Source organism: Fundulus heteroclitus, chromosome 5 (assembly GCF_011125445.2).
Source record: "Fundulus heteroclitus isolate FHET01 chromosome 5, MU-UCD_Fhet_4.1, whole genome shotgun sequence".
Classification (NCBI taxonomy): Eukaryota; Metazoa; Chordata; class Actinopteri; order Cyprinodontiformes; family Fundulidae; genus Fundulus; species Fundulus heteroclitus.
The window spans coordinates 40,670,181-40,680,350 of NC_046365.1; the positions used below are offsets into that span (position 1 = coordinate 40,670,181).

At 39.0% G+C, this 10,170-nt stretch overlaps 1 protein-coding gene across 1 annotated transcript; it reads right to left on the minus strand.

Moving 5' to 3' along the window:
* Nucleotides 1–391: 391 nt before the first annotated feature.
* Nucleotides 392–2,660, minus strand: LOC118563237 (small integral membrane protein 26-like). Its single transcript, XM_036137602.1, has 2 exons — nt 2,416–2,660; nt 392–1,354 (listed from the first exon to the last, which is right to left on the minus strand). Exons 1-2 carry the CDS (start codon nt 2,537–2,539, stop codon nt 1,185–1,187), a joined length of 294 nt encoding a protein of 97 aa, XP_035993495.1. The 5' UTR covers nt 2,540–2,660; the 3' UTR covers nt 392–1,184.
* Nucleotides 2,661–10,170: the final 7,510 nt, after the last annotated feature.

Below are 10,170 nucleotides of genomic sequence, written 5' to 3' on the forward strand. Positions count from 1 at the left end.
TTTAAAAAATAACAAATCAGGAAAAAATAAAACGCTAATACTAAATTAATATGACTGTCAATGACATGTATTTAAATGTCTGACCAAAGCTGAAAATGCTGTTCTTCTGTCTCAAAAGAACAATCAGAGAATGTCAGAGAAGGTTGGTGCAGAGGAGAACCTGAAACCTGCTGATGTGATGGAGGATGCATTAAGGTAACAAGGTTAATTTTGTATAAATTATTTTTCATGTACCTTCATTTGTACTGTAAGGTAACAAGGTTACATTAATGTCACTAATTTGGTTGCCATTTACATCCAAATGTCAAAGGTAAATAAATGTAAATGTTGGAGCATGTAAAAACCTGCCCTGATGGAATGTTCTAATATTTCACACAAGCACAAATACTGCTTTGTCTTATTCTTTATTCTATCCTGGTAATGAAACTGCTGTCTTTTGGATAGTTGAACAAATTATTTTCCTCCTTCAACAAATTCAATCCTTTATTACATTTTCAATAACCACTGATGACCAAATTTCTTCATCCTTATATTCAATTCATAAAAAAATATAGGAACCAAATGAAATAATCACGATGTGAAATGAAAGAGGCTGCTCAGTTTAGCCCTTCAAGCTTTTGTAGAAGTAGCGCATAACATCTCAGAACAGCTGGCCAAGAAGGGATCGGAGCCAAAATAAAGGAAAATAAGCTGCAATGCAACAGCTATATTACAGGTTTACACCTTGGAAATATTTACAATCCTTTACTTCCATAACTAATTAAACAAACACTAAACTACCAAGAGAAATAAGATGATATGTAATGGTTTAAGTTCATGTGTGTGAAATGGTTTGTTACAAAATGGAAGATAAAAGTGACAAGCATTCCAAATTAGCTCCACATATAAACGTTGAAGAGCACAGTTCTGTTCACACTTAATAAATTAAATCAATCTATTTAATCCCAGAATCTTAAATGTGACTCTCAACGTGAGGCAGGACAAATTTTCTGCAGTAAAACCGATGAGACCTGATTTGGCAAAACTCACAAATCTCTAGAGCTTTATTAAAATCTGAGAGTTTCTGTGGCCCCTCGATCATTGTTTCGCAGAGATGATCAGTCTGGAATTTTTCAACTCTCTAAACGTCCAAACATTCAGATTCCCTCAACATATCCCAGTATACATCATGTTGCATCCAGCAGCTACTTCTTGCTGTCTTCAGGTCCAGGTTCTCCACTGAACGACTTGATGAAGTTGTAGATCCTGGTGCTGTACGGGACGAAGCCTTCCTTGTAGCTGATGATGGATTTGGAGTGAGCAGTTTTGTAGACCTTCTGGTTGGGTCCTAATGGCTCTTCGACTTCTTTTCTCACTGAGTTTGAGGGAAAAATACTTTTTTGTTATTTCTTCTGAGATGAGCGAGAGTCAATGACATCACTGAAAATCTAACAAGGTTAGGAGTGAAAAAACAAACAAACAGGTTTTACAAATAATCTGCCAGTTCTAATGTGGTCCAAATGAAAAAAAAGGGGCTGAAATTGCCTTTTAATGAACTTTCACAAATCAAATAAAGGTTTCAGAAAGTGGGTTTAAAAGGTTCTGCTGTTGGTGGAAAATTATCTACTCCAAGATAGATGACTTCACATACTACAGTTTAGGGGTGGCCAATACAGACTTTTAATTTCATCACAATATATTGTGGTACTTTTGTGATAACAATAAAAGTGATGATAAAAGACTATTTACAGCTTTTAAAGTCACTGTATGGCTGGGACTGCATATCACATTAATAATAGCCCTATGAATACAATTGGTGTGCTATATATATATATATATATATATATATATATATATATATATATATATATATATATATATATATATATATATATATAAAACACATTTTTAAATAGGCTTTTTCAGGAAAGTGGCTACATTAAGTAGTGTGATTTTTTTTTAGCACTGAACCTCACACGTAACTGCAATTTATTACATGTCTGAATTTATATTCATTACTGTTCTCAAGTAACCTAATCGCTTAGAAATCAATGCCAGTGTTTAACCCTTCTTTCTGTGTTAAATATTCAAATTAGTCCAAAAATATTTTAATAATCCCAAAGGCAAATTAAATGCTAATAACACACAAATACAGCCGAATTCGTCGTTTCGTATAATTGTTTGCCATGTACCTTAATTTGTAAAGTCATCTTTCATAGAATCGCTGTAAACCGGAAAGATCTTAAAATCAGACGATTTCTCGGGGATATTCTCAATGATGCCCGTTACAGGTTAATTATCCAGCAGATCGCAAGAAAAGCGAGGAAAATCTCCAAATCAGGACAAATTTGGTTGACTTGATAGAAACAATTGAAAAGCTATATGTCGGATAGACGGGATCCACCCTTAATAGGGATTTTATCCCAGTTTGCTCACCTTCTATATCGTCATAACGGCCTGTGTATTTAAAATAAGCGTAGGAGCCCACCATCGTCCAGATGCCCACAGCATAAACTGCGGACACTCTGGCGTTCCACTTCATCGGGTCCTTTAGACTCATGGCGAGGCCGAACAAACAGAAACTTTGAAACCTAAAGCTGTTTGGATCCTTCAGGTGAAAGGTTCAGGGCGCCGCCATGACACTTCTTCTTCTTCTCTGCGGTTTGGCAGCCGCTGAGTTGCATTACCGCCACCTGGTATGCATGTCTGTGCCAGCACCGACAAGCTGTCCGTTCTTCTTATTTGTTCGTTTACGACGGATTGCGTCGAATTTGTCGCATTAAGACTGACTCCCACCCTACATTTTAAATTATGTCGACCCAGTTATAATTTAAATCGCGACTCTCCACCCAGACTCCTCTTCTCCACATCTCAACATCTAAGTTGTGTTGTTGTAAACTGAATTCTGTTGATCTAAAAAAAAAAAAAAAAGGAGTTTCCCTTCCTCTGTTTTTACCATATAAGCATCACTAGCAAACTAAAGTTTGCTCCTTAGGGCTACATGTTGCCCCCTGGATGGATGGATCTTTATTAAAATATGAAATATGTTGAATTTTTTTTTTTTTACCAAGGCAGAAATAAGTACAAACTGGAAGGGTAGATTTATTATGTGACAAAAACTACAACTAAATGAAACAACAGTGCTCTTTTAGTGACAGACTGCTGCCTCCTAGATGCTCTAAGGCAGGGATCACCAACCTTTTTGGAACTGAGAGCTAATCTATCAGTACTGTTTCACATGAAGGGCTACCGGTACTGACCTTTGATCTAGAAGATTCAGAGCTCACCAATGAACATATTTGCAATGCTCTTTTTTTTCTTTTTGACATTGTCACTTTTAAATCTATATAAATGCAAATGTGATTACAAAAGTAGAGCAACAGACTAAGATATAATTGTAGATGCAGCTCACTGGGGGGTTGTGCTAGTGTTACAATGTACTTGAGGGCCCCACATGTGGTCTTTGGGGGCTACCTGGTGCCCGCGGACACCATGTTGGTGACCCCTGCTCTAAGGAGCGTTTCCACAGATCCTTCCTCCCAGCTGCTGTCAGACTTTATCATTTCTGCTGCTCCCAACAGACATGATAAAAGTTTACATCATGCTAATGGACGCACAGGTTCTGATCCGACCATTAATTGTTTACACTGTTCCCAGATGCTAAGGTACCTAGCCTTAGCTAGAGATGCTGCTGCACCATCATGCATGTTGCATATTCTGTTATCATGTGTTATGTAAAAAGGCTGGAGTTGTATTTTCTACTGTCCAATATTTACTCTGCTGTTTACTTTTATCTTCTATTCTTGGTGTTTTATGAGAGCTAATTTTAGATTTGACTGATTTGTTCCTTTTTTTCTTCTCCTTTTAATTGCTAATTGTGTGCAACTGTTGTGTGTTTGCCACTGTCACACCCGAATTTCCCCATTGCGGGACATTGAAGGAATTCTTATCTTATCTTATGTTATCTTAATTTTATTTATTTTTTTATAAATCTTATTCAGTGTCTTTTATTCAGTTTGCTGGAATATATTTGACTTATGGAAATATCTACAATATTATTACTAAAGTGGATAAAGAATAAATCCAAATTGAAATGGATCTATTTTTTACAAAACTGATAATCATAATGTGATTTAGAATAATTAGGTTTCACCAATTAGGAAATGTAAAAAATTGCTTTATCTCCCTCACTGCTGCGTTTCTACAGATGAATCAGAATCGACTCATTTCTGATTTATTTTCTTTCTGCTTCGAGGGCAAAAGGCCAAAGCTGTCACCAGATTTGCCTCGTGGCTTCCCTGAAACTCTCCACCCACACGTTATTCCTCCATACCAACCATTTCTGAAACTCTCAGGATTAGACTTCTGATCTGTTTCTGTATTGTTCCATTAGAACAGAGAGAGTTTACCCGAGTTATTGACTTCATGATTTGCAAAATACATATACTTCCAAGCACCACTCAAGATAATGTCTGTTTTACTACTGACAGTAGCTACCAAGCTATGATGAATTTCACGTATAATTTTGTCCCATGCTGCCTACTTTGACATCTTGTCGTACATGTATCCCATTTCTGGTTTCCAAATTCTCTGACATTTTGAGGAGGAAAAGTCGGGATTGTGACCAAGGTTAGTCCAGCAGCTTTACCTCTCTCTCTCTTTCTCTCTCTCTCTGCCATAGCTTTGTGGTTTTCGATCATCAAAGTGAACATGGACGTCCCTCGGAAAGGTTTGGTCTTGAAAGCAGCAAATTGCTCTAAAATCTCTGCAGGATACATTCCAGCATTAATGCTGCCGTCACAGCAGGGAAGCACCATTCATACACAGCATCATTCTTGTGATTGAATGGAAAAACAAAAGCTTTGCTGAGAGCAGAATACCAGTATACAGTCAGAGATCCTGACCCATTTTCTCATCAAAGATCTGGAAAACTGGTCTGTTACACCAAATCACCATCTCAGATGGCTCCAAGCCCGAAGAAATATTTTTTTCTGCATCCCTCTGGGAAAGGATACTGTCATGATCCTTCTGTGGTTGATTTTTGGGCTCCACTTGTGTCTATGTTTTCTTCATTTCCTATTGTTTATAATAATACTACTAATAATAATACATTGTATTTAACAGTGCCTTTCTTGACACCGAAGGTCACTTTACAGACAATAAAAAGTAAAAATACAAATACAGGGAACATAAAAACAGTTGTGAAGAGGGACAAGAACAGCGTATTTACAAATAAGCAAGCTGGAACAGGTACATTTTGAGTCTGGTTTTGAACAGGGGGAGAGTATCAGTTCTGCGGAGGTCAGGTGGGAATGAGTTCCAGAGCGGCTGAAGGCTCTGCACCCCATGGTGACGAGTCGAGCTAGTGGTACACTGAGGTGGATGGAGGAGGAGGATCTGAGGAGCAGGAGGAGCTGGCGATGTGAAGGATGTCTGATAGGATGGATGGATGGCTTCGAAAGCATGCAGAAGGATTTTAAATTGTATTCTGAATTGAACTGGGAGCCAATGGAGCTGCTGAAGGACAGGGGAAATATGATGAAAAGAGGGGGTTCTGGTGATGACACGAGCTGCTGAGTTCTGAAGAAGTTGGAGTTTATGGGGGGATTTATGAGGCATGCCAAAAAGAAGAGTTACAATAATCTATTACAATAATCTATTACAATAATATATTCTGTGTTGCATATTGATTAATTTCTTTGTGTTGGATTATTTTACATTCTGTTCTTTGTACATAGAGTATAATTTCCTGATAGATCTGGTAGATTTTTCTCGCTTTGATTGAATCTCAGTTTAGCTCCACTAATGTTAATTAGTCCCCCTTCCTCAGCCTCCCTGCGCTCATTCTGCCCCTGTTGGTTTTCATCATCTCCTGATTGACTTGCCTGTATCCAATGTCATTCTCCATTTGTCCCTCAGTAAATATGCTCAGAACTTCTCATTGTTCGTCGCTGGATTGTTTCGTTATACGGTTTCTTACTCTGTTCCTCCATATGTCTGCCCATGCTCCTAGTTCTCTTTGTGCTCCCACTTCTGTAAGTTTTTTTCCCTTTTTGTTGTCATTAAAGAACTCTGCGGTGGGATCCTTCCCTACCAAAACATGTCAAATAGATCTAAATTTGAGCTGGTGGGAATGGTCTGTGTGGATTACATAAAAATCACCATGAATTCAAGTTTAAACAGACAATTTTTGTTTTTAAGAGTCATTAAATTGTTTTTAAATTTCATCCAGAAAAAGAAAAGTTAATGTCAGTCATGTACGCTCTAAACCAATGTAAAGTCCAAGCCTCTGATGTAAACCTTGTGTTTTTGCTGTATTATGCTTGGAGAAGCTTTGTGGCTCACTAACCGTTTTCTTTTGACACAGCCAGGACTAAACCCCAAGTGTAAAAGCAGCTCCTGGATGTTTTCATCCTCAGACTTCTTTAAACCCAAAAGATAGATGAACAAGATGAGGATTTATTGTCTGCTTATGAGTCACACCTACTGCCTCCCCTAGAAAGCCTAATAAAACATGTTTCAGGAGCTGTGGGACACCTGAAAATGATTCATCCGACAGGTGAACGTTTTGGTCATAAATGATGAAAACATCTAAGCTTTTATCTCATGAATTCACTTTTTACTTAATTTTATTTGAAACTCAGGAATTTCTCTCATCCACCAAGCTCTCAAGAATGTGGATCTGAATCCAACTTGCCAGGACAAATTATGCCTGACAGATAACATTTAGCTGCTGGATATTGAGATTAAATGCCACTCAGTCCGATTTCTTCAGACGAATCATTCCTGAAGTTGTGTGAGGATCAGATGGAAGCATAAAGCAAGGAGGTGATGGATAGTGACAGCTTCATCGTGGCTGGATAACACACTGAGTGAAGTCAGAGCACCGAGTATTTGATTAGTGTTAAATTAAAATCAGTGCTGATTCAGAAAAGTCCTGTCAGAGAGGAATGAATTCACGTTTCAGACATGTTTGAGCAACAGATCCAGAGTATTAGAATGCATCTCTGTTAAAAAACATTGCTTTTAAGGCTGTTTTTGTGGTTTATTTATTCAATGTTGTCTTTTACGTGAGTATTCATAAATGACGCTAAGCTATCTAAAGCTCAAATAACACAATGACCCCACAGCTTTACTTCATGTTAAGGTTTAACTCCTTCCTGAGTCTGGTTTATTTGACAGGTAAACCATTTAGGGGGGATTTACAAAGCATTTGGAGGTAATAAATTTGTAAAAAACGAAGTTTGGTTTGTGTGCCGCTCTTCAACTAGATGCAAAAACAAAAGCTGTTGATTTTTTCGTACGAGAAGAAACAGCAACGAGCGGCAGCGCTGGACTAAAACTGGGTCAGGAATGTCGCAGAAGGTGGAAGTCCACATCGTGTAATGTTCCTGTGCGCGGTGAATCCGATAAATTCAGCCAAACACAGAGTAGCGTTTACTTTTAAGAGTTTCATTCATAAACAGGTGGTGGAGGCAGATGAGACAGGCCGGCAGGAATGGGCAGGAGACCAGAAGAAGAAGTCTATGGTGGGGAGGAAAGGAGCTTCAGACTGCTGTGCAGATTTCAGACTTTAACTCCGACGTCATTTCATGACAGAAACGCTCATTGATGATGAGAGTCAGATCCAGATTTACAGCTTTCTGAAAATGAACTACAAAGTGTGTGATTTCTTCTCTCTGGACACTTTTGTTGATTTCCGTAAGGGGCTGTGATGTTATGTCATGTCACGCAAAGTATTGTGGGATATCTTTAGGTTTCTTAGTGGCAGTAACAGACAAGGTTCCTAGGCAAAGCTAGCTGTGAGAGGGAGCAAACAGGCTATGTTTCCTGCCTCCTTCCTTACTGACTGCACTATTCGGACAGCACTTATCATGGCGACCGCTGACGCACTTATCCGCTTTAGCTGAAGAGTCCCGGTTCTGTGAGGGAGTTCAGACTGAGCCTGAGAAGAGTGCATGGTGACTGGGAAGGCTGGAGCATGGAGAGGAAAGTGAATAAAAAGTCCAAAAACCCAAATCATGACACATCACTGTGAAATCTGAAGGATATTTTGGCAATTAGTCATCTGAAAAAAATATTTTTAAAACCCCTTTGTTGCATTTTAAAATACAGAACCTGGTTGCTATTGGAACGTTACAACAGATTATATATACGAAGAAATTAATGAATAATGTAGAAACGATGTATATCACTGTTTATCAGTGACATGTCTTTGTTACCAGTGTCTCTGAAAATAGCTTTGAATGGTAAATTCTTCCTATGAAGGAGATCCTATCCCATAAATGAAACAAATGAAAGAAATTGATAATAATATAAAATGGGTTTATTTTAGCACAGCAGAGCCCCTCCCACCCCAACAGCTCTAAGTCCTGTTGTGTATTAAAATAAGTGGCAGGTCTGCATGGTACCCCCCCCCCCCCCTACCCCCATACCTGCAAAGTCTACCATCCAACATCTCAAGACCAAACTGATGTGTGCGTATGCTGGGGAGGAGGGAGTGGGCACCAAGGCATCGGCATGAATCCCCCAACGGATATAAAAGTGGAACATTTAGGACGCTGTGTTTCCTGCTACACCTGCTTTAAAACTAACACAGCATTTTAGAACAAAACATCATACTGGCAGTCAGTGAGGCATGGTGGTGGTGATGGTCTTGGGCTGCTTTGGGTTTTGAACAACTTGATGGAAACATACCATACTGCTGGTTTATAGAAAATCCTGAAGAATAATCTCTGGACATCAGTTTGTGACCATAAGCCGTAAAGCAGGAGTCCCCCAACCTGTTTTCAAAGCAAGGTTGAAAAAAAACCAAAATAAAATTATGCAACCGGCATGAAAACGTTGGCGTTTTCTGAATATGATGGTATAAACATTCACCAAAATGAATTTGTAGTTGTACTATCCATGCAAATAAATTGCATGAATCGTACAACTCACCATAAAATGCCATCAGTGGGAGCCCTGAGCTTGTATCTCTGGAACAAAACAGTCTCATCTAGAGTTTATTATAGGCAGTGAAGTCTGTTGCTTATGTCTAGTCTCCTTCGTACTTTTACGTTCTTGTTGCAGCAACCGTACTTTTAAGGCCACCATCATTGTGCCGTTATCACCTAGAAGGGCAGGATCGATAGTAAATGGCTTCTTAGCCTTAGCAATAGAGTTAGCTACCATGCCTGACCATATCAATGCATCTATTGATGTGAGCGAGACTGACCTAGAGTAATAGGCGGCTGCAGCGTTCACAGTCTGGATATTTTTTCAGAATAGAACATTTTTCAAAATAAAACTTCATTCAGATTCAAGCAATAGATAAAATGGAAATAATGTAAGTTATTTATGCTTTCTGTGCAGCCCAGTACCAAAGGATGCTCGGCTCGGCTGAGGACCACTGGGCCACAGAAGAGCTGACTCTTCTGCTCCGTATGGACCACCATGATAACCAATGAGGTGGAAGCACTATCGCATGGGGAAGACTTATAATCTGGAGATGGCATCATCTCTGCAGACCCTATGAGGATAAACGGATGTAGACAATGGATGAATGGAGGGATGTACTCAACCCCATGTGCAATAACACAATGTCAGTTGGCACTTTGATGTGGTTCCATCACCAGGTCATTAGAAATGTGGTGAAACAATTCATCTACACGGCAGTTTCTGATGATGGACTGGTGGACAGTATGTCCCCACTTCTGTCCTCGGATCCCAATCTAGACAAATTAAATCATTTGATTCTGCATCAGTGCTGTTTGGACCGAATCGCCTTTAAATTAAGCTGTTTGTTTTATTATTGTTTTTAGTTGGTAAGAAGGTTTCTTGTTTTGCTTTTATTATGGAGAATTTGGAATGCATTGTGTAGAAAAGAGAACAAAAACAGGCCAGAAATGTGTTGTGATTATATGCCGAGCTCAGCACGCTTCACTGCTTTTGTACAATCAAAAACACATACACATCTTTTTTTTTTATCTTCACTCACACTGCAGCTTTTTACCAAACAAACAACAGTGAAAAGTGATTTCTGTGAGAGCTCACTGTCCAATCACTTATGCTATCTTCTGAGCTCTTCACTTCAGCCTGGGGCTATTATTCTCCTGCACAGCCCGCCACGGGCTGCAGCAACGACCCCACAATCCCCTGTTGGAACTTGTCGAGTGAAGCTATGAGTCACAGACAGCCAATACAAAAACT

Excerpts from the sequence above, each read along its gene's own strand:
- LOC118563237 (XM_036137602.1), bottom strand. The coding sequence starts at position 2,539 with ATGAGTCTAAAGGACCCGATGAAGTGGAACGCCAGAGTGTCCGCAGTT. Across the intron at positions 1,355-2,415 it reads CCGTTATGACGATATAGAAG|TGAGAAAAGAAGTCGAAGAG; the intron begins GTGAGCAAACTG and ends CCTCAAACTCAG.